General features: G+C 44.8%; 1 protein-coding gene across 1 annotated transcript in view; it reads right to left on the bottom strand.

Annotated features, from left to right (window-relative positions):
* Positions 1-485: 485 nt before the first annotated feature.
* The window catches only part of UGT8 (UDP glycosyltransferase 8), a 33,849-nt gene continuing 9,316 nt past the window's right edge, over positions 486-25,018 (bottom strand). The window contains exons 2-6 of the mRNA XM_066184855.1: positions 18,188-19,011; positions 4,946-5,088; positions 3,411-3,487; positions 2,050-2,269; positions 486-1,085 (exon numbers count right to left, since the gene is read on the bottom strand). Coding sequence (XP_066040952.1) covers positions 722-1,085; positions 2,050-2,269; positions 3,411-3,487; positions 4,946-5,088; positions 18,188-19,009 — 1,626 coding nt within the window. The 5' untranslated portion in view covers positions 19,010-19,011 and the 3' untranslated portion in view covers positions 486-721. The remainder of the gene's footprint in view (positions 1,086-2,049; positions 2,270-3,410; positions 3,488-4,945; positions 5,089-18,187; positions 19,012-25,018) is intronic.

The following is a 25,018-nucleotide window of genomic DNA, read 5'->3' as shown; positions in this document are numbered from 1 at the left end:
TAAAGTTAGGACACACTGTAGACTTGCTCAGAACCCTTTTCTCCAAAGTACCGGTAGCGAGCAGAAGAGTCATGCAGCTTTATCAGTAAAACGAGTACATATTTTTGCCATTTTTCTTCAGTGCTCATTAGGATTATTTCTTTTTTTTTATTTTTTTTTAAAACGTCTGTGTTCTCAGTCCACAACTTGCTATTTCTCGCATAAAGACTGGGGGAAATCATTTGTGTTTTAAACAGTGCTCTTACACAACAGGTTGAACCTCCCACAAAGGAAACACAGAACTAGCACTAGAGAGTTCTCTCAGCTAAAAGAATGGAGATATTAAATAATAAAAAAATAAAAGGAGAACACCTCTGCAAATAAAAAGAAACCTCGCCTCATTTGGGAAACACACACTGAGCTTTTAAAAGCTGAAAATTCATAAATACGGTCATTGTATAGAACTTTAGAGAATTAAGGCTTCTAAAAACTTCAGTGCCAAAATAACCTCTCTGCATCAGTATTAAGAATAAAATATTTTCCATTTTAGGTTGTGCTTGCCTTTTTTTTTTTTTTTTTAAAGACCTCTCTTAGTTCTGTAGAATTTTGTCACGTAATATTACATACTGAAGGGGAGTGTTAGAACTGCTTACTGAGGTTTTAAGTAGTTGTTAGACTAAGTTACAGCGATACAATTCGATTACTGATCTGATTCATTACTACTTTACATAGGGCTGTTGGCTCATTTCACCTTTTTTTCATGCTTAATGTGGCCGTTTCTTCTATACTTGCCATTGGGGATGCCGTTCTGGTAGTGTCCATTAACAGCGCTATGTTTGTCATTGGACCAGAGATGTTTGCTCTGCTTGCAGATTAATTTTGCCATCCTGGTCAAAACATAGTAAAGTAAGGCAGCACCCACTAGTAGGACCAAGGCAATATCCAGTAAGAAATACTGAAAGAGGGAGATGCTGTAAACAGCGGCACGGAGGTGCTGGGCTCCGTTGTGGCGCAGGATGTAATTGATCCAGTACACAGTCCGGTTCACGGGGTGTCCAGGCTGGTCCCTGTGGATCTCCGACAGCCTCCGCGCCCGCTGCCGGTAGCTGGGGGGGAGGAAAGCAAACAAGGAAGAAAGGAAAAGCTGTCATCTCATGCCATTGTGCAACTGAATTACCAGAGAAATGCAGAACAGCAAGAAACCCGGGGCTGCTTTCGCAATAAACCATTTCCACTCGGGTCCGGAGTTTCGCCCAAAACTTTTGGTTTTTCACCCTGACAGATGACCCTGTCAAATTCTTTCTTTCCTGTCTGCAGGGTTGACAGGTTATTTACATAGGACTTGCCTTTACACCAAGGATAATTGCACAAGGGGAAGGTGATGCAACTGATGTTATCGAGGTTGCTATCAACATTCCCCCTCTCTGCCGCTGCCCTGCTGCTTGCTCCTGACAGCGATCTCCCAGAAAGGCTCTGCTCCCGGGAAAGCAAGAAGCATCAACAGCACCTCTCTCCAAAACTGGGGTTAGCCCAATACAGTACACTGCCAGCTAACCCCTCTCTATTTTTAACCTGGATATGAGAGGTATTATGAGCCAGAACAGGAAAATAACACATTAAATACTAATTTTTTTAAAATAAAATCACTGAACTTAGAGTCACTCTTTCTGAATACCTCCCCATTTCAGCTACAACCCAAACCATGTACGTGTATCTTGCTCCAGGCCCTGCAGGCAGCACCACAACCAGACTGCTCGTGTGGAGTAATCAAGACAGACACAAAGGGACCTTGGTCTGCAACACAGAATAAGTTGGGACAGGTTTGTTTCCATAACCTCTGTGCCCTCCACATGGCAACTGCTACAAAGAGCAAGTGAGACAATTGAGTTTTGGTGCTGAGGAATCAGCCCAGCACCCACACAGAAACCTCAGCCGTTGGGTAATCTTGGGAAATGGGACAAACACCCAGACCTGCCTCAACTGTACAAACAAATAACCAAACGCAGGTTTTTTCCACGGCACAAAGGTTTCATTCCCATGCTCATGCACAAACAATTGCTCATTCCGTACCTGGGGTCATTAATAACTTTTACTAGGGCTTCGTGCAGCTCACTCTCAGTCATGGTCTTCCAGTTGAGTAGTATTCCCATCCCTTTGGCCTGCACCCGGGTCATGGTATCGTAATGGTCTCCAAAGAGGGGAATGCCCACCACTGGCACGCCGTGGTACATGGTTTCAAAAATGCTGTTCAAGCCTCCGTGACTGAGGAAAGCTTTAATGTTAGAGTGACCTGGAACCACAAGAAGCGTGAAGGTTACAAAATGCACTTCTGTCTCTTTTATATTAAGTTATTGAAGCGTCTGGGTACAACAGATTTATCACCACGTTTCTATGGCTGCAACTCAGGCAGATGAAAACTACTGCAACTTGTTCCGAAGTTCTACCTAAACCCACTCTGCTGGAATTCCTCACGCATTAAATCATCTCCTTAGACACTGAGAGAGAGAGAGCAGCCAAAGCAAAGCAAATTCTCGTGTGCAAATGTAAACTCACGTAATGATGTAGGATGATTAATGGAGTAATTAATATGCATTGCCTACTCCTGAGTAGCCGCAGGTGGTGACTCCAGCGGGTTTAGCAGTACACGTGAGTGAGGGGGAGCACGGTTGTGTACGAAATAAAACGTTTCTAATGGCAGGACAACTGATGTCACACTCTCCCTAAAGCTTTTCATGCCTTGAGGTTAGCAAGACCTGACAGTCCCATGTGATGGAAAAAACAGCCTGCCTCAGAGCGATCTTGTAACCAAAACAAATCTACCTGCTTCAGGAGTCATCTGCCTAATCACTACGTTATGGGAAATTCTCCAGCTCACACACACACTTGATGCTTAACGCACTCAGCAGCTCCCATTGGAGCTCTTTAGGGAACACACAGACACCCAAGGTCCCCCAGACATGGTCAAATATTTGGTGAGCTCTCAGGTCTGCAAGGTGCTCAGGTACCCTTTGACAGGGAAGAAAAAGAAAAATAAAATATCAAATTTCATTTCTCCCTGAGAACCTGAGGCACCTCAGTTCAACAGAACGATTATCAGCTTGCAATATGTGCCCGAGCTCTGGTACAGCTTTCTTGTATTTACAAAACAGCATTTACACCCCTCTAAAACTTATTCTGATCCTCAGTTTCATGACTCCTCCGTGAACAGTGCTGGAAGGTAAGTAAAACATGAAATTCGTATCAGGGGAAGACAATTAACAGAGACGTGTCCAATTCTCTCTCCGGATCTCAATTTAATATTCTTGCTCCATGACTGCCATGACAGAAATTATCCTGGCTTTACAATAACTGCTACTTCAGTAGAGTACTTTTGAAAGAACAAACTGAACTCAAGCGAGAATAAGCAATAAATAATGGAAACGGATACTCACCAAGGAGGTCATTTTGTGGTAACCATTCGATCAGCTTGGTATTGTTGCCTAAATTCCTGGGTTTGTTTCCTGAAAACCTAAACCAGCAACATGAAATGGAAACAGTTATCAAACCCTCCAAAGTAACCACTAAAGGATGGAGCTGTTCTGTTCACTAGAGAGGACTGGAACTGCAACTTCAGAAAGAATCAGCTACACATGCCCAATTAAGCAAGACACACATCGTTGCAACTAGCTTGTACTTCTGTATGTCAAAAAAAGCCTAAATTATTTATGCTAAGTTACATAAAAGCAATTAATTATGTCACTGGTTTGTCCTCCCTAACCAGAAGGTTATAAAAAATGACAAAAATCCCTTGATGAGGATCATGACATTAAGACCACCGAGCAGTACCCACCACTTTTCTGTCCAACATACAGCTCCATCATCTGAGGAACAAAACCAAACCCCAAATCCCCCAAAAACTCCCAAGTTACATTTGGCTGATATATAAATACTTAAATTTTAACAGAAGGCTTTAAATTAAATTCTTGGGTTGGCATTAAAAAAAAAGCTATCCTCCCAATTTATTTGCTATAAAAAGGGGATGCTTCCTAAAGATACATATTCCAGGGAAAACATAGTAAAAGGCCAGAAGAAAAGCAGTAAGAAAAATGTGGATGATTAATTAGAAGCCAAGCAGTGTTGTGGGATTCATAAGAAAACAGTGGCTCTGCTCCAAAAAAACTAATGTTACCTTTACGACCACAGATTCTGTGCCACAGCCTGAAAAAAATCCCATTTTTCCTGTTTGTTCGTGGGATTTGATCCTTGAACTACACACAGCAGCGAGGACATTCCCTAAAAAATTGTGGGAACAGGCCACCAAGACTATTCATACAACTCCAAGAGTGTGGCAGGGTCGTGAGACACCCCCATGAGGTGTAAGACACTGAATATGTGAAAAAAAATTGTTCACATGAACTCCACCAAATTATGTCAGTGATGCTTGATGTGAAGCAGAGCTAAGCAGTTTTTGGATTTTTACAGGGAGTTGAGAGCGCTACTCAAGATGTTTTTAGAGCTGAGAACGCTTCTTACTGATTGTGACTCCTGAAAATTTCTCTTCTTTCAATTTCTCACAGAAGAACAAGCAAGTGGGAAAATGAATAATGAAAGCATGTATTTACACATAAAAGAGGAAAAGGGGCCTAAAAAAGTGAGGGGAAAGGGGAAGAAGAAAGAAAATGGAAGCTTTTCGTCATCAGGATTCATTTGTGAGCCCTGGGGTAGCTCCTTCATCAAAAATAGTGGCAGTATATCCCAAATGTTATAATCTCAGCTTGTTTTCACCGCCCCCAGTCCTTCCAAGGATACGAACCCATGTCTTTTTCTGCCACAACAATCACTGTTTCTCCTTGCTACCAGGATATTGCAGTATTTTCATGCCATGTGTTTTTCAGGAGTGTCACGCCGTCTGTGCCACCCAGGAGTCGCTTCAGCAGGCAACAAGCCTGCTCCAAACCACCCCAAGTTCCTCCAACACTGCCCTTACCTCCAGATAACCCTCTGGGGCAGCCTTGCCAGGGCTTGTGCCAACTTATTGGCGATGTCTTCCGACAGGTACTTCACTCCGGCGCCGAAGGAGACGAGGACGAAGCCGTTCTCGTGAGCGCCGTTCACCCACGCCTGGAGATCCTGTGGAAAACAAAGTTCACGCTGAACACTGCAGAGGCAAAGCACAGGAGCAGTAAGCAAACATGGCTTAGAAAGAGCAGTTGCTGGTGCCTTCGTTGCTTCAGAAGGCAAGTTTTACAAATCCCAAATGTTCTAGGCGTCACCGAGAACAATGACTCACGATTCCAAATCCAGGGCAGAGGCCGCGAACGGCAAAACCCTTCTGTGTTTGCTTTAGCTTCAGCATTAACCACCGGCCGGCTTAAAACAATTTGTCCCTCCTTAACTGATCATTTGACACACATTCACAAGTTAACAGGCTGCATTTTAACTCAGCAAAGCACAGAGATCCATCTCATAGTATCAGCTTGGAAGCCCTGCACAGGAGAAGTGTGAATGAAGCCCGGGACTCAGCTGTGTCATTTCCAGCCTTTAGCAAAGTGAGAGTGCTTCAAAAGCCCTGCTTTGCTTTCAGTTATATGAAAAGAATAAACTCAACTTGAGAGAAGCCAGAGCTTCTAAAGACACTGTCAGTTTCTACGGCTCAAGGAATAAAGAAAACGTACCCTTCGCTTTTTAAAGCACAGATTTAAATTCTGGGTTTTTCCTAACACAACCGTTAGCAGTGCAAACAAAAAAAAAATCCTACCCCTGACATATCAGTCGCATGAGGAATATCTCCTGTTCCTCAGGATATGGTTTAATTCTGGTCTCGTCGAGTTTAAGCACAAGCCTGCTCAACACCAGCGCAGCAATAGGAAATGAGCAAAGAGAAAATGAAGAGCCGTGCTCACAATGTGCCTCTTGTCCTGGCAATAAATAGGAGGGCAGGCAGCAATGGAGTAATGCCGTGCTGTCGTATCTGAGCACAAATTCCAGCACATTGCACTGGGGGTTGTGCACTGCTCTCTGCTAGAAAGCAAAAAAGATTTCCATTTTCTTTAAAAACCACAGTTCGTCCTTTTTCCAGTGCACCCTTTTCCTTCCTTTATTCATGTGAAGGGAGAGGGAGAAGGCAAAGGAGGGGAAGTGGCTCTGACCTGCCTCGAAGCTGAATCATTTATTAGGGGCTGAACTTCTGACACGAAACTTTCCAAGTGGTTTTGTGATTTATTTAAAGCTCGTCCTTGAATCTTACTTCAGGACCTAAGGCACACTGCAAATGTCATTATATTACAGTCACTGTAGTGCTGCAACTAGTTACATCTTGAAGTCTTTCCCATCAGCTGTTTATAGCTAAAGAGAAAAGAACTTTTTGTGAGCTCAAGGACAAACCAGTCTGAAAAGCCCAATATTCACAGGCCCTGGTCTTCACCCAGCCAGAGGGACAGATTCCTGGAGGATTCCAAAGTGCCTTTCTGATGACACCTCCCTGACAGAGGTGCTCAAGAAGCCACAAACCAGGCATTGGTGCTCAAACATACAAACGGGGCAGGGATGCAAAGGTCGGGGAGCCTGGCCTGCAGTGACCATGAGATGGAGCTCAGCATGCTGAGGCAACATGGCAGACAACAGCAGCCACTCCTGGCCTTCAAGAAAGACAATTCCAGCCTCTTCAGAGACCTGCCTGGAAGAATCCCGTGAGAAATGGACCTAGAAAGACAGGCATGTTGGAAGAGCATGCTCCAGCACCACTTCCTCCAAGCTCAAGCGTGGTCCATGCTGATAAGCAGGAAGCCAGCAAAGGTGGCAGGAAGATAAAGATGGAAAAAGAAAAAAAAAAAAAGAAAAAAAAAGGGAAAACCCATTCTTGAATCCGAAACAGGGACAGGTGGAATATCCAGGCACTGCCTGAGCTTGCAGGGATGGGGTTTGGAAAGTCAAAGGTGAATGGGACAAGGGACCTGGTGACAAGAAGTTCAAGGTGCTTCCTGCTTCCTTCATTTCAGCCTTCATTGGTTTGGCCTTTGGCAATGCCAGGTCCCTCTGACCAGAGGGGAAATCTAAATCAACTGGACACAGACCACTTACACAGGGTGCACCCAGAAATGCCAGGTGTCCGGGAACTGGTGTGGAATGGGTAGAGAAACAGGATAAATAGCAAGTGGCACTTGTGTTTTTATAGAGAAAAATCCATGGAGTGGTCTACTCAGGCTCACTTTGATCCCTGGAAAGCGACGGAGAATAATCCTGGATCATCCTGGCATCAGAAGGTCCTGCCTGTGACTGCCTCTCCTTGGCCAGACACATGATTTCTGCTGCTGGAGATGATGAGCCTGTTCTAGCTGAGAACTGGCTCCCAATGCCACTGCTCCTCTGTGCTTAATGACAAATTCTGGGAGACTTCACAGATCAGATGTATTCCCACAGTAACAACGGTACTTCATTACAGACGCATAGAGGAAGTATAAATATTCCCCTGTAGTGGAATTTCTAAAATAGCATTCAAAAAGCCCCCATGTAAAACAAAAAAATAGCCGCTAAGTACTTTGAATTTAATCTAGAGGAATAATAATTTTTAAAAAAAGAACTTTATGTCACCTACAGACTTGTGCACTTTGTTGTGGAACGGCAGAGCAACCTGCTCTGTGTTGTTATGGTGGTTTCATAGCCAAGCCTCTGTAGTCCTTCCCTTTGAAGGTAATCCCACTGCTTCAGTGGAACATAACATGGACAAAGGTGAATTGAAAATCTTGACAGGCAAGACAAGATCCTACCATGAGGCTGAAAGCATGGGATTTGTTCGTCATGTTAAACAGGATTACATAAAAAAAAAAAAAAACAAACCTGGAATACAAAATAAAATAGTTTGTACCAACAGAACCTTAATATCCAGACCAGAGCTGGATGACACCTGGCCAATGCAGAAGCAGAGGAGCCTGATGTTGTCCTCTGAGTTTCTTTTAGAACACTAAATTAGAAAGAATGTCATTAATTCCTCAGGGTCCAAACTGTCCCATGCCAACCTCAGGAACACCCAGAGAGTTTCATCTCAGCTTGCTGTACTTTGACATCAACTGAAAGGTTCTGTCCCACCCCAGATTTTATTTATACTTTGCATGGTGCTGTTAGCAAGAGGAATTGCTTTCTGCCCTCTGACCTGCAGCCCCTTTCCAATCTGCTTCCCCAGAGGGGTGCTGGACATCACTACTGTGCACGGGCTGCAGAAAATCAGCTACAGACTTGTCAGGACAAGGGTTCTTCCTGCAAACATCTGTGTCATTCCTGGCATAACACAGCCCTCATTCACTGGGATCCACGCAAACGTAGGGAGCTGGGTAAAAAATCAGGCAATGGAAAACAGGGAACTTACACTGCATCCTCCTCCCTCAGTTTGTGATCCGGATGAGCCCATTACTCTCAGGTTCCTTAAACTTATCATCATTCCTGTGACAGCTTTTTAGCACAGAATTTCTAAACAGAAGATCAAGTGAAACTGAATCCAAGCGAGTGGCACTCCCAGGCCTTTGGTTTTAAGACACATCTGAATGTGCTGGTACAGCTAGCCAGGCCACGGCACAAAGCCGCAGTATTTTCTTGTGTTTTGCCTGTTCTTTGGGTAGTATACAAGGTGTAGCTGTGATACCAGCAGACCACAGAAACAGCAGATAAAGAGCAGGCTGTGCTCTTGGCACACCTCTGAAAGGCACTGAATACTTCAGCACCGCTGTGACTATGGCTATCTATGTCATTTAATTCTTGCATGTACACTCCTAGTGCTCACGAAAGAGAAGCTGGGAGCAATGCTCACAGAACCTGAACGCTGGCAAAGCGCACGCCGATGCCACAGAACCATTCTGTCTGCCTACAGTTTCAGCAGCCTTCAGGCACTTTCCTACCTTTCTGCTGGGGAAGATGCTACGACACCTTTCCACTCCCCGGGGCCATATTAGCCCTAACATCCCCCACAGCAGCCTCGATGAACCCACAAAAAGTCCCCTCAGAGACACCCAAGTTCATCCCCCATGAACTGACCCCTCTCTTCCCCTTAAATCCACTTTCACTTTTGACCTCCAGCACGTTCTGCCCGGCGATCTACTGGCCGTGTGTGTGAAAAGGCCCTGAGTCAGGATGAGTCATTAGAGCTGCCCTCATTAAAAGCAGCATTCCCTGATCGGGCAGCACTTCACGGCTCCCGGCTTGCAGAGCAGCGACCTCCTTTTGCCCACTTTGAAGGATTTTCGGGGTTTCCTGGAAACTCAGGATGATTTTCTTTTAACACAAGGAAAGGAAATTACCATTTGGGAGGTCTAACCTACAGGAAAAAAAATTAGGGGAGGGAGTTTGTTACCTGATGAGCAGCTTTGAGCCTTCCTCAAACTCCGGTTCGAACTTCAACTGAGCACAGAATTGCGAAGTTAATTCAAACTTAAGATGCACATCATCAGGACGTGCACTTCTGTAAATGGCTCTCTCTTTCAGCGACTGGAAGAGAAGACCTAACCCTCTTCCTCACTGCCAAATATAAGTAATCTTCAGGTCTTCTTTAAACCGAGGCAAGAGCTTTTCTTTCTAAGTCCTAGCACAGCCGAGAGACAACATTGCCTCGCTGAGGCTACACTGCCAACCTGACAAACCTAGCAGTGACTTAGAAACAGGGATCTGGCTTTTCCCTTCCAAACCAGCAATGAAACCTTATGGAACTGGAACCCCCAAACCTCGGTGAACTTTACAGCCAAACTTCCAACAGAAATTCTAATAAGGGACCAGAATGGACACTCACAGAGCTTGTGTACATCACGTCCATTAGAAGTGTAGGCCTGGCAAGTCTAACACGGCACATTCACGTTCTGACCTGAACTGTGAACAACATTTTCCAGCTCAGTGTTGTGTTCCATCCACTTACAGCATTATACACACTCATAATAAAGGATCACCTCATACACATATTATAACCAACTCAAATTTTCACTAAAATGGTTTAAAATATAATAAATAATGCAAATACCACCTAATACCTATATCAATTACCATTTTCACAAGTTATCTTAAAAAATAATAGAGAATGCATACTAAAGTATTAAAAAAACTTAAAGGGCCTCTACTTGGAACACTGTGCCCAACCCTGCCAGGCCTCTGCTTGTTTTCATGTAAGTTCTGTGCAAATGCATGTCCTTGGGGAGAAATAGTGCAGGACTCTGTGCCTGCATAGGGAGAAGAAGCACTTATTGATCTGTGCTGTACTGTAGGGGCGAGGGGGGAGGAATAAAGAAATAAAATCCATCTTTTGACCAATGTGAGACAGGAATGCTATTGTGCCAGCCCCACTGTGTGGGCTTTGTTCTGCCTGGTTCTCTAATTAGCCATTCTCTGCAGGCCCCGGTGCTGAACACACAGCTGTGAGCAGGGAGTGAGGGCCCAGCTGGCAGTAACCAGTGGTGCCTAATACTGAGCTTTGTTTCAGATAAACAAAGTGCACAAATACAAACATAACCGGGTGTAATATCCGAAGCTTTCCCTGTTCAGCTGCTCGATTCAAATGTGCAATAGCACAAACGCCTGTTCTTCGAATGTGGTTGCAAACCACCCTTTCCCCAAGGCAGAGCACAGGCATCCTATGCAACTTCTCCTACAAAATGCTGCTCAGAGCGGACAAAACCAGGTCTATTTTCAAGTAAGAAGCCACATTAAGCCATCTTTAGAAAGGAGATACTCTGATAAATAAACAGAAAGGTATAAAGACCATTTTTTGAGCATCCCAACTTTTCTGTCATCTCCTGGATAGTACTTCTCTCACGTGCCATATTTAACTTCTGTATTAATACATCCTTACTTCAGATTTTACTAACAACATATCAGAACGGGTGCTCTAAGGTCATACAGGTGCCCTCATCCAACCTTCACTATCACAAAACAAACAGGATCATACCGTGTAACCTAAAAGTTCTAAAACCCCACAATTCTACAGCAAACTCCGAGAAACTACCACTCCAGGCCAAGTAAGCCGTTTGTATTTACTTGCCATGAGTTTTTCAATCAGTCTAGAACCAAAACTAGGAGGTTTTTATTTGCTGGGAGCAGGAAAGGACACAGAAGACGGCAGTGAACGCCGAGGGCATGAGGCAGAGGATGGAGTCAGCCTCCCTGACTCCACGCATCCCGCAGCTTCTGCTGGCTCCGCATCGCCCGGCACCTTGGCCACGCTCCGAAGGTGATTTTCCCCTGACTGAATTCCTGCCTTTTAAAGGGATTCTCCCATTTTAACAGGACTTGCTACTTTCCATATCATCTGTCTTCATTAGGTTCTTAGTTCAATTAAGAGCAGACACGCAGCTCCCAGCGAGGACAGGATCCTTCCGAGCCCCCATTTCCCTCTGCATTAATAACAAGTTAATTCTTCCCTTCCCTGGGCTTTATTGACGAGACCTGTCATACAAAAAGTGCATGCAGTTAATATTCACACCGTTTTTTTTTCTGTTTTGTAATTCATACTGGTACAGAGTATGGTAACTCCAAAAACAGTACCTTGGGCCCAGTAAAGAAGCATACTCAGACTGTGGCATTAGACTAAATCCCCGTTTTCTCGCTGGGTAAGAAGAAAGAACGTGCTACCAGTTGGGAAACAAATTCTGAAGATTTGAACTGTTTCCTATCAGAACCCCAAGCAGTAGTAAGTACAGTCACCACATATTAATCTAACAATGCTCTTAAGTTTTTCAATATTAGACACAGATTCAGCCCTGCTGAAACACAGACAACTTTTCCCTTTCACATTTCTCACTAATTATTTGCTGTTTATATATATACACTGCGGATCTGCCTTCTCCAAAACACACAGGGTATTAAAAAAAAAAAAAAAAAAGTCTTTAAAAATCTTACAAAGCTTTCCAGTGCCTACAATGTTGTATTTCCTCATCCTGGACCTTTACTGCCTTTTCCCATTTAGCATCCAGCAGGGACAGAGAGTTTAAGTCCATTTAACTCCCACGAGGAATAAAATTCACGCTCCGAAGCAGAGCCAGGAAATGCAGCCCCCAAGCCTTTGCTGCCGTGGCTGAGCCCCCTCTAGAGTTGCAGGCATATCCCGTGAAGCTCCGGGAACACGCCCTACCCACAGCTAGAGGTCACCCAGCAAAGTGCCACGCAAAGACTTCCCTGATGCAAAAATCCATTACTCACCAGACCTCTGGCAGGCACCCCGGGAAAGCAACCTTGCCTTTCAAATGAATGGGAGGAGTGGAAAACGAGGAGCTCGCCCTTCAGGAGAGGTTATTAAAATCACTGCAGAGAGTAGCGGGTGCAGCAGAGGGATCCTCAGACCCAGGGTTCCAATGAAAAACCTTCCTGGCAACACCCCACAGGCAACATTCTGTTAAAAAATACCCCCAAAAAACCACCTTCCTAAGCGTCAACTTGCAAGCACGCACAGCAAAGTTGATGATTATCAAACGGAAATGCAAACCAAGGTTTTACCAACCCTCTCAGTCGCTCCATATGGAGCAAAAAACTCTACAGGAGTTAAGAAAAAAACAGGATTAAGTATGGAGACTGTTTTTACTTACTCTGTCTACAGAACATGAAGTCCAATTAAAGTGCTGCTAATACAGTTAAGAAGAAAATTGACAAGAAGCTAACTTTTAAATACAGACCTCTGTATTACCGATACTGACATACACCCCACCCCAAAATCCACGTGATAATCTCATTTAGGTGGGGAATTTTGTCTGCCATTGCTCCAGTATGACACCTGAGCTCTGAGGATGGTAGGAGATAGAATTCTAACCTGCAGCTTTAAATCCTTTAATCTAATCATTGCAATTTCTTCTTCATTTCCCTCTTCAGATAAAAGAGCTTTTCTTTCTTCCTGGGGTTTGCCCAGGGAAGGCTCAGGAAGGTGTCTCCTCACAAAGCCCTTGCTGGAGCCACCTCGTCCCCCAAAGCAAGGTATTAGCCATAAACAAATTATCCACTTCACCTTTAAGCAACCAGGACGTCTGAAAAGCTGTTTTGATTAAAGACTGGGGTTTTTTTTCAAGTCAGTAATGTTAATAATTAGGCTTGCTACTCGAAAATGTCAAGTTTTGAGCACATCCCAACTTCCCAAATTATAGGAAAATGGTACCCGAACTCAAGGATCTTCCAAATACCCCAGGAAAAAAGAACGCCCTTTGAAATAAATTCCTATCTTCTGTTTTATGTTGTAAATGGGAGAAATATGGGAAAACTACTGGCTCGTTATTTGTCCTCTGTGGAGGTCATTCCTCAAAATCTGGAAGAGACACTCAGCTAAACCACTGCATGTTACCAAAATGAATAAATCTTGTTAGTTTGTGGGGTCCAACACGAACATGATAAATTAGAATATTTAAAACCACAAAGCCTGTTTACAGTAGTAGCTTATTAAAGTGTTGGGGTTGGTTTTTTGGGTTGTTTTTTTTTTTTCCATATGAATAAAAATTACCAAGTAAATTCCCTCGCTTTTAGCTTTCATCACCTGACCTATCCAACATCTAAGGTCTGGAACTTCTGTGTTCCATTCCCAACACAAACAACTGTTGGAACTCCACAAATAACCACCCTGGACTGTAATCCATGAACCAACTAAACTCGCTTTTTGAGGGACAGCACAGGCTCGCTGAGGGTTTGTGTTCCTTTGTCAGCTCATGGAATGCCAGCTTTCTGTCTGGCACGTGCCCCTGGAGCACCTGCCCTCCTCACAAGTTGAACTGGAGCTCCACAATCAGCCCTGTGTCCTTTTCCCTGTGCCTTGTGCTAAGCAGACAGATGCTGAGTCACATTTCTGCCCAAATTTAAAATGCAGCAGTACGGCAGAACAGACATGGTTCACCAACCCCGTCCTGCTGGAGCAGCCCAGACTGGACTCTACAGTTTTAGGACTGGGGGCACCTGGAGAGCTCACATGATGCTTTCCTCTGGGTCAAAACATCAAATTCTGGGGGGAAAGAAGCTCTACCTAAAATGTATTTCAGAGCCAAAATACAGAATCATACAGTTCAGTACAGAATTTACACAGTGCTGCATCATCTCCATCATCCTTAAAAGACTTTTTGCCTCTCCAGCTGACAAGCACATGCATTTTGGAACAGCTCTAGAGCTGCTTTGCATCACCAGAAATTTACTGTCCAAACAGGTCTGTAAGAACCATTCCCCTGACTTCAAAAGTAATACTAAAATGATGGAAAAATCTACTGCTACAGTCTGCAAGGCTTACAGATGTGTCCTTGCATCTGAACGAAGGAGAAAAGCCAGGTTTAAGGAATAAAACACCTCTTTTTCAAGATAAATATCAGTATCAGCTAACACACCTAGTAAACACACAACTGTCAGCAAGGCACAGGGAGGAAAAAAGAAAACAAAAAAACCCAACAAACAAAAAAAAACCCTAAATACTTTTTAATGCAGACATTCCAAAGCCACCAATCTGCTGCATAGACTTTGATCCATATAATAACAAGCTCAGATAAGAGATGTCCATGGAGGAGTGAGGAAGTTCCTGTAATTATCTGTTGACAGCTGTGGCTGTAAGGACGACTTATTACTCCAACATGAGAACAGCTTCCTCTGCAGCATAAATTTGTTCACTCATGGGCTGAGTATTTCCCAAGGCAGCTGCTTGTAGCACCCCTGGGCTTCCTGCCCTGATCAGGCTGATTAATGCCTAGCACACATCAACCTGCTCACAAGGTAAAAATGCCAGAGCAGAGGTTTCCCCATTGCTGCTTTAGAGGGTGCCCCTTTAAAAAGGCAGCTTCATTCAGATTCCTCTGGAGAAGTGTAGTGAGGAAGAGGCAGAGGAGCCTGTGATTTTCCTAGTGGCCAATGACAGCTATCTGGAAAACACTGCCAGAGAACACCATACCCTCAATAGTCTAAGTCACTGATGACCTTGTCTGTCTATAGCTTTTCATTTTTTAACACTAATTTTGTTCACGCTGTCCTCTATATGATTCAGCATACAGTTTTATGAGTCATGTACACAAACCCTGGCCTCTGCACCCATCATCCATAAGCAGATAAAACTGCACATGGAAGTGGGTTAAGTCACCTTAACCATCTCCTTGCCTTTCAGTGAGCAGCACACTCTGTGCAAGAAGCACTGTCCACACCCAATCTAACCAGTGAGAATGTCACACTGGCTCTCAGAGAGGACAACTACAATTGCCCGCGCGGAGCTTTGCAAAGCCCTCCCAGCACGGCAGGGCAGAGGGACAGGGCGCGCTCGGCTTTGTCCACCTGCAGCAGGGACGGGAAGGGGGAATGCGCCATCCCAGGCACGTCAGCCACTGCCCGCACGGGTAAGGCTGACCCTGCCACGCCAAGGAGGGAGCCGCAAGGCACCGCAGGGAGCCGGGCAGAGCGGTGACCTCCAAAGGACCCGCTGCTCTCCCCGCTGCCTCCCCCTCCTTGGCACGCCGCTCACTGCGACTTCCCGAGGGACACTGCGCCAAGCGCACACCGACACCGGGGCATGCCCGGCCGGGAGAGCAGGAGCGGCATCGGAGCCTTCCCGAGGCGGCCGGGCAGGCTGCGACACAAAGACGCGCTCGCAGTGTGCGTGCCACGGCCGGGGGCCGCAGCGTAATTGCTACAGAGCTCAGCAGCAGCTAAAAATCACGCTTGACACAAGCTGACTGCAGGATCGGCAGGGAGGATGTGCCCCAGGATGGAAATATTCATGCGGATGGGACGGCAAAGCTGGGCCAGGTTATATATATATATATAACATAATATTAACACAGATGACCAGCAAAGCTGGGGCAGGTTATATATATATATATAAAAACCATAATATTAACACAGATGACCAGCAAAGCTGGGGCAGGTTTGTTTCCCCTCACTCACACACACACACACAGAGTTACATGACGTGAATATTCAGCGCCCACTGCTACGTGCTACCTTTCAAGCTTTGCTTTTCTACCTTTCCTTTCAAGAAGTTCAAGGAACAGGTGCAGGATCTGAGCAGCCACAAACCAGAGCTATCCCATCCCCTGGAATGAAGGAATGGCCACCCTGTAACACCTTAAAAGATCTCGACCTTTACCTCCTCGTTGACTACTTAATTGTCACTATGTGCCTCTTATTTTTAAGATGCTGCTTATGAACAGAAAGCTAGAACTTTTAACTTGTGTGTAGGGATGTTATTATGGTTAAACAAGCTACTTGGTTATTTTTGGTGAGGTGGGGGAAAAAAAACCAGAAAAAACTGTTGACAACACAGTGCCACTACTGAGGCGCCCAGGCATTCTGAGCAGGTATTTTGGACTTGAAAGAACACCCGATTTTTTTTTTTCCCCCAATACTTCTCTAGCAGACAAAGGGGACTAGGCCACTTTTAAGCAGTTTTGGTGAATCCGGGAGACCCAAAAGACTTGCAGTAACAGCTTTAGTGGGCAAATTTTAGCTACTGAGCCCAGCTACATGCTCCCCTTTTCTAATCATCGTCCACGGACGAGAAAATTACTTGTGAGAGCTGCCGAAGCATCACCAGTTCCAGCCCAGCACAGAAACATAAACCAGCTCTGCCTCTGGCTCACCTTAATGCACCAAACTAGAAGCTGCAGAAAATAAATTAGCCAAGGCTGCTGCCTCGGAGATGCAGCAAGAGCAGGGAACAGCCGCAGCACCGGCAGTTTTCATCTGCCAGGACAGAGGGACAGTTCCGAATTTCACCTCATTGCTCAGCAAACACAAAGCGACTGCCCAGTGATTTACCTACAATACACACCACGGGGATGTGTGTAACAGCTCAGGCACGGACAAATTACAGGATAAAAGAGGAATGTGCTCACTTGGTCCCTCTCTCACATTCCATGAAAACTCTTGCTTCGAACACTAAGAGTGAATTGCCTGATAAAACTGAAAAGAAGGTAAATGATGTCTCAGCTAACAAACAATTACAGGTGGTTTCTTCCCCCGCTGCAACAAATATTTGCCACCACATGCTTGACCTACAGATCTGTTTCAAGGTCACTCACTCCTGTTACACTGAACATCAAAAGACACAGAACAGGCAACGTTGACCTATTGCCCAAGGTGATTACACAAATACCTTTTTCCTCTTACAGAAAATGGAAATACCCATCTGGAAAACGAAGACAAAACTCAATCCAGCCGGCAAAGCTTTCCTGGAGGGAAAACAGGGATGAATTTTTAGACAGCACAAGGGTACCTTCAGCCTGCTTTCTCAGGATACCTGACCCTTCCTTAGCACAAACTCATGGATGCATACGTGGAAAGAACCAGTTAGAAGCAGCACGGCTATGGTCATCTCTGCTGACACCCTGGAGAACAGACAATAGCACTTTTGACACAAGAAGCAAAGGCTGAAAGAGCCATTTTGAGAAGCAAAACGTTGAGCACTGCAGGTCTGCCTAGCCCTTTTTATCATCCAGCCAAAAGCATCCATTAAAAATCGCCTCCAATTCAAGATCTATTTGTGTACACATAAACACAAGTGTAAATGACATGGTTTTCTGTGAGATGGCTCTGCCTGTCCCTCACCACTGTATTGCTCAACAGAGGCATTCTCAGGTATAACGTATCAAAGATCACTGAAGTAATAAAACTTAATTATTAATCTGTGCAGCCAGGATTTCTGGAGCCAGTCCAGTCACTATCGCTGTTTCAGTCTGAAGTTCAGCACCTGATGTCCTGCACGTGCACAGTAAAAATCCCTGAGTGCAGCCACAGTGCCATTTATGTCAGCTCTTATCTCCATATCTCACTCGGCACAGTCTTTTCCTGCTCGTGTACACGTAGCCTTGTAGTCACTATCAAACCTAAGGGAGGCATAAAAACAAATACCATAAAGACAGCCATACCATGAAATTACGACCCAGTATAACCTAGCAGCAGGCCTCTTTAAGCATAGAACAGTATTCATCCATTCTCCCTTATGGTAGTTTTTAAACCATGTTTGGTTAAAAGCTACTGATGTGATTTCCAAGACAGAGTGGACTGTCTTTCACCTCTAGTGCAGCATTAAGCACCTCACTCAAAAGCAAGGTACTTCCTGCACCCAAAAAAAAAGATTCCATTTTGTTCAATTTGTGACCAGCACTTCCCCTCACCACCACATGAAGTGACTTCCAGGGAACGTTTCACCAAGCAACGACAGAACGGGTCCCATCTGAACATCACTGCTTAAAAGCTGCCACTCATCACACGAGGTCGTGCAGAAACCACAGGAATTACTGTAAAACTCAGCAAACCTTACTTCTGGCAGAGGGCTGGCCGGCTTCGTTAGGATTCCTCCCACATAAACAACGTTGGGTAGCGTAGGTCTCGGAAACTCCAGTGCTACGTCAGTGCAAAGCATCCACAGGCTGGATCCATGGACCAAGTCGTACATGGACCGCTCTGGAAGAACCTTGTGTTTCTGCATTATCCTTTCGTATTTTGGCAGAACCAAAAAACTGACTCCAAACCTCGAAATAAGATAAACAACAGTATTTTTAATCCTCTCGAATAGGTTCATGTGATCTGTGAGCAGCGAGTTAAATTCTGGAACGTATGACAGGGGAGCTGGAGCGCCCACTTCTGCTGGATACCAGAGGCCAGTGGAAAACACGGCGTATTTAACCCCTAAAAGATGGGCTATAACAAATCCACACATCTCATTGGGATCTACCAGGAGCAGGTCAAACTTCTCCTGTTTGAGGGCACGCATGAGGTTTCGGTTGCCCACGATCATGTCGCAGTTCTTGGAATAGTGGTCCAGGATATCGAAGAGTTCGAGGGCAGTCAGTCTCCCCGAGAAGATACTCCTCATCTTGGACTGGAGGAAATCATCCGAGGTGCTGCTGTTAAAGATCCCTGGGTAGCGCTGAAGTCTGTAGTGATTAGATGGAGGAATCTCTCTGCCCTCAGAGAGGAGAAACACTGTCTGGTGACCTTGGTCATGCAAGGCTGAGGCCAGAGTCTTGAAAATATAAAGATGGCTTTCAAACATAATTGGCGGCACAACGACGATTTTGGCAGCCCTCGCTATCCCGACAGCACTCCACAGGAGAATGAAGGCTGGAGCGTACGGCTTCATAGCTGAAAGGAGAAATAAGAGCATTACATCACAGACAACAGGACTGCAGTTTAGGCACACCACCCTTTCGTTTGCGTGGCTACGAGCACTTCCACCGCGAGGTCTCGTCCCACAGTCACCCGCAGGCTTCAAGTCATCCTCCTTCAAGCTGCGACCCTCTACTCTGAGTTTAGGTAACATTTTCTGGGGTCTTGTTTTCATATAAGCTAACAGGATAGAGAAGATAGAAGGTTTTTGTCCTCTCAAAAGGATATGTAAATTCGTGCCATGTTTTTCTTTAGTATCAATGCTGATCAGACACATGTAGGGGTGGAAAGCACAAAAATCATGCAGGAAGATGCTACCGTTGACTAAGAACCAACTCTGAGCTTCCAAAAGTGACATTCTGCTTACAAGAATTTGTGTAACAACAGGAGTTAGTACTGCACACATGAACACTGCAACTTCCACTGAAGCACTTTAACAGGTACTTGATTCTAAACCTACTTAAAATCAGCACTTAAAAACCCACTTGAAGACCAGCTCTACCTAGGCTGAAAAACCCCACTGCCATCCTAAATGCACAGTTCCTGACAGCAGCACACTGGTGGGGAAAGGGAAAACGCTTTTTTTTGGGTGATTTAAAATTCAGTATGCAGCAGAGGAAAGCAAAGTGCCTTAGAAGCACAATGAGGACATGTCAGAAACTCCTCAGTCACCATCTCCCTCCTAGGACGGAGGAGCGAGCACAAGCCAAACCAAACAATCTGCTCTTTCCTCGTGCCAAACCAATTCACGTGGAAGCCTGAGTCTGTTGCAGCGTCCTTTATAAATAAGAACAGCAGATAACACTGCTACTCAGTCCTTGTTATCTCCCTACGGTATAGTCATATAACCCTCCTACAACAGATTGCTCAGGCCTTTTTCTTAGTTGATGTTACGTGGGTTACCAGCCAACAAATAGAGCACCTCATATTTTATATAGCTGTTTATAAATTACTATACTCCTGTACACTTAATATGTAAAAAGTTTAAGGGTTTTTTTGAGTTATGTTTCCCTGTAGTAAGTTTTCTGAAGGGTGCCCCTTTCAGGTAGTTGTAGACAGCAGTCAGATCTCCCCTGAGGTTCTTTTTCTCCGGGCTAAACATCCCCAGCTCCCTCAGTTACTCCTCACAGGACTCATTCTCCAGATCCTTCACCAGCTTCCCTGCCCTTGTCAGGATGTGCTCCAGCAGCCCCATGCTGTTCATGAGGTGAGAGGCCCAGAACTGGACACAGCATTTGAGGTGTGCTCACAAGGTGCCAAGCACAGAGGGAGAACCACTGCCCAGGCCCATGCTCAGGGATCCTGAACAGGACCCTGCTAGAGGACAGCACTCCTTAGCTAAGAGAGGTGTTAGAAAAAGTAAGTCAATATGGTTCCCCAGTGAAACATCCAAGAAAAATGATTATTCAAACTCGGAAAAAATCCCATTATTGATTCCATCTCCCCATGCTAGGTGCATTCCCACAGTATTGAGTTACTGCTCCTGTCAACAAGCACGATATTACAAAAACCATGAATGGAGGTACAGGCCTGGGAAACTCAGTTTTCTATCAGCAGCAGAAATCAAAGGTTACAGGAGCCTAAGGGCTTGTCATGATCCAACACGTTGCCACAGGCTGGCTCTACTTCCATCTCCTGATCCGAGGCCTAGAGCGCAGCACAGGAGAGACAATCCTTAGCCCCAAGGAATGTTTTCCACGGCTGGGGTGCCATCCATGCCACCAAAAGCCATGGGAACTACAGCTATCCTTCCCTAGGATGTTGACAGTGTTTCCCTACTGCTTCCTCTCCCCACACTTACCTGGGAGCCAAGTTTTAAAAGGGAATCACGTTGGCCATTTTACTCCTTGTGAAGGTATTCTAGATACTAACATAAAAACCTGCCAATGTAACCAAAACCATTTACCAAACCTTATTTTTTATCCTCCTGCAGTGTATCAGTGTCAAGAGATGACACAACACGCTTCCCTGGCAGTCTGTACCTTGTGGTATCTTCAGAACTGGTAAAACAATAATCACTTCTCAAAAACCTATTATGCAACTCCCCTTTTCAACATAAGCACCTTCCAGAGGAGCTGGAAAATATATGTACAGGACCTGCCAAGCCATAGAGATATTAAACACATGATGCTATTAGAGAAATGCCGATTAAGTGACATTTTTACTGGGAAAAATTGCATTGACCTTCTACTGAACTTCTGGCAGGAACCTGCAGCCTCATCATTCCATGCCCTGGCCAGACAGAAGCAGGGAGCTCAGGTTTGGAATTCAGCAGGAGCAAGGGCAATAGGTGACAGCATTCCGTAAGCCAATTAATCAGGAGCTTGATTCCCATTTGGCAGGCTGGGACTGGGGAATAGGTGGGTGCCGTCAGCAGGGCATCAACACACAGCCACCCAAGCTCAGCTCCAAGCTCTCTCCCAGACACTCCACCACTCCAACTGCCCTCAGCAATGAGCTCCCCCAGCACAGCAGGCATTCCCACCGGGACAGACCTGCCTGTTCCAGGGGGAATTTCTGGTTCAGCTCATCTCCCAAAGCAGCAGGCAGTGCCCAGGCACAGAAGGCTTTACAAGGGTCAGGACAATGCCAAGGTGGTGCTCAGCCGGAAGCCGGCTAATCGCAACTAGAGCTCAGGGATTCTTCCTACCAGCTCCCAGAATAAATCATTTGCCAAAATAAATAAAAAGGATCAACGTCCAACGCAACTGCCTTCCGTTTCGGCACACCAGGAGCATGAAAAGGAACTGCCAGGTGTCCTGAGAGAAAAGAGGAAAGAAAAGTCCAGAGACAGAGAATGATGCATTTCTCCAGGACGGTTAACAGTGTAAAACCATTCTGTACCTCTATCTTAAGTCCTTCTTCTTAGGATTGGCCTCCATTAAACAAGACAGTTTCGGCGTCTGAGCTGGCATGCAACATCCTTTTATCACAGAGGGTGAAAAGGAAAACCCAAATTTGCTAACATTTAAAAAAAACCCCAAAACATTAACATAACCCCACCCACAAAGTGATCACTGAATTGAAGCCGTTCCTTTCAGCCAAAAAGCCCTAAAACAAGGATAGGGAGAGGAACCAGACGCAGAGTGGCTTTATAGTAGTGAAACCAACTGCTGATTGTAAAGGGTTCTCCTATTGGAGCAGAGCAAGAAAAAGTTAAAGACATACCAAGAAGTTAAACATTAACTTTATGAGTAGCTATTGGAGTAGGTTTAATGACCTGTACGTGGGGGCTTTCAAAGGAAAGAGGAAGCGTGAGCTTTAAAGGGTTACAGAAAATCAAGCACACTCCTGACAGTCAGACTGTTGGGAGAGGTTTTCAGCTGACCAGAACACTTCTAAATCATGATTTATTTGTTTTAAGGAATCATGATTTATTTGTTTTGAGGAAGTATTTTTCCATTCACCCAGAAGGACCGAGCAGGACCTACCACAAGAAGTGTAACTACACAGGAAATTACGACTTTCAGAAGAAAAAAAATAGGAGGGAGGATCTTTCCCTCCCTTCTTCACAAAGCTCTGATACTTGAAGGTTGGACAATGTGGAAATTACCTGAACGACATTGCAATAAGTGTAGTGCTAGTTGACTTTTAGAATAGTAATTTAAACATTAAGACTTAATGTCATTTATATAAACATCAATCTTAAATCATTTTAGATAAATTCCAATTAATAATTGGTGTAACAGTCAATTACGGTCCTGGAACACGTACCCAAGATCACATTTAGATTTGCTGCCAATCTTTAATAATTTTCTAATCACTGCTAATAGAACTTTTTGGCATGTTTGAGGGGTTTTTTGTCTGCTTTACGCCCCTGGCTGCCTACCTGCTATTTCTGAAACCCAGAAATAGCTATTTTCAAGGCAGCAATACCATTGTCCACGTTTTCCTCCATCGTGGAGAGATCCAGAATAGGAAGAGCCTCTCACTCACCTGCACCCAGCTCAGCCTGAATGCAAACTGCTCCCACAGCTATCACTGCCCAAAAGATTAAACAGTTCTTAGGCACTTGCACATAAGGATATAGAGTCCTTTTTATTCGCTAACCAAGAACACTCCTGACTTCAAAAGCAGCAAAGGAAGTTTTACAGAGCTTGAGTTCAGCGATGCAATTTGCTTTTTTGAGTTCCTCCCTTCCGTTCAGCCTTCCTTTAGATTTGCTAAGGTTTGCTGAGTTTACCTGGGCAGTTTGAGCGGGACCTCTGCCGGGAAAGGTGCCCTTCATCCCAGCCAGCAGCGCTCCTCTGACAGCACAGGAGCAATCTCTGAGCTGCTGATCGCTCTCACCTTACCCAAAGGGCTCAAATTACTCATTACCATTTCACAGAGACAGCACAGGTTAAAGGAACAGGCTGCCACCTCTGCAAGCCCAAATCTGGGAGCTAATTAGCAACGAAATTACCATGCCCGAACGAAAAGCTTATGTGTGCATCCCAGGAATATTATTATTTTTTAAAAAGGGGAAATGTGATATTATGATGTACTTCAGCAAACCGCGTGTTATACAAACTGCCGGTTGTGGTGTTAACGTGCACATTTATTCTTTCACCTTGCTCTAAGTACTGAACCCCCCTCTTTACTACACCTCATTACACAAAACTCGGTATTTTAGGAGGAAGAACACAAACTCTGCTTTAGGAGCTGTAAACTCTTCAAAACGTCACATCAGTGTCTGAACCAACTGGAACAAAAGGGCATAAACACAATTTTTAATATTTTTCTTTTTCGGAAGTAATATGTATTTAATCAGCAACTAAACTTACATTAAAAGCTGCAGATCTGATGCAGTTTCCACATAGGTAGAGGGACCTCGGCCAATTTTCAGTTACGTACAGCAACCACCCATGCCAGGCTCCAGAGCCAGTTGCTTCTCTCCCACTAAGGCATATTTGAGCTCAGTGATCCCACCTGAGGTCAGAAACTGGAACCATGAGCAGGGCAGTGTCACCTCAGGAGCCAATCCCACCCTGCCATGCCCAACTGCAGCCTTCACCACAGACCAACTTCAGCAGGGTGTTTATTCCCCTTAAGGGCACATGTACCGTAGCTGCAGGAAGAGACACGTGGTTGAAAGCATAGCAAGAGAAATGCTGAAGGAAGCTGAAGAAAAACTGGTCATGGAGAGCACTACAAACTGCCTCTGGGAAAATGACCAAAAAGCCAACATAAGCAGCTGCTGACTATGGTTTACTACTGCTCTTAACAGAGGAAGCAATAAAACAGCAAAAGAAATGACCACTGATCTCAGATTACCTGAAGTCACCCAAATCACTGCTGCTCCAGCCCTGCCCTGCCTACTCAAAACCCCATTGACACGAACCTACCTCATGTGCAGTTCTCTTTGCTTTAGCTGCTATTAAAACAGTTTTACAGGCAGAACATGGTACTCATCCTCCAGAGGCTTGTTAACACCTCAGTTATACAAATAGAGAGCCGAGCCCTACGACCCAGGCTGCATGACCAAAGGGCCTGTAAAGCAAAGCCTTTTATCGAGCCCAAGATAGCCAGGAATGACTAACAGAAGGCACTTGCAGTTAAGTATAGTGCTGAAAGGCAAAGAAAATATTCCAAGACAAAGACAAGGTTTCACTGATATTGAGTACAGGATGATTCCATGCTGAAAATACATGTACTCAATCCAAATCTTAGCTGTGTCAGCCAAACACACGCAGTTGATACTAAAGATGAAATATAGATACACATACACACAAATATGCATGAAGTGCATTGATTCCAAGCTGTGGAGGAATGACCAGAGAAAAGAAAAACTCTTCCCTTTTACACATCCTTCAAGATCTCCAATCTTTCACATTCCCCCCAGACATTTTAAGATTTAGTAGCAGTCCACATCAGCGCTTTTTTTGCCGAGCACCCAGAAACGCTACCTGTGTGAGGAAATGCACTGACCAAATTCTGTCTGAATCTCAGGAAATAATTTTATCATGGAGACAGGAAGGTCTTAATAAGTGGAATAACAGAT

Source organism: Chamaea fasciata, unplaced genomic scaffold (assembly GCF_029207755.1).
Source record: "Chamaea fasciata isolate MVZ Bird 193981 ecotype frontalis unplaced genomic scaffold, bChaFas1.0.hap1 SCAF_6, whole genome shotgun sequence".
NCBI lineage: Eukaryota > Metazoa > Chordata > Aves > Passeriformes > Sylviidae > Chamaea > Chamaea fasciata.
This window is presented reverse-complemented; position numbering and strand designations above follow the sequence as displayed.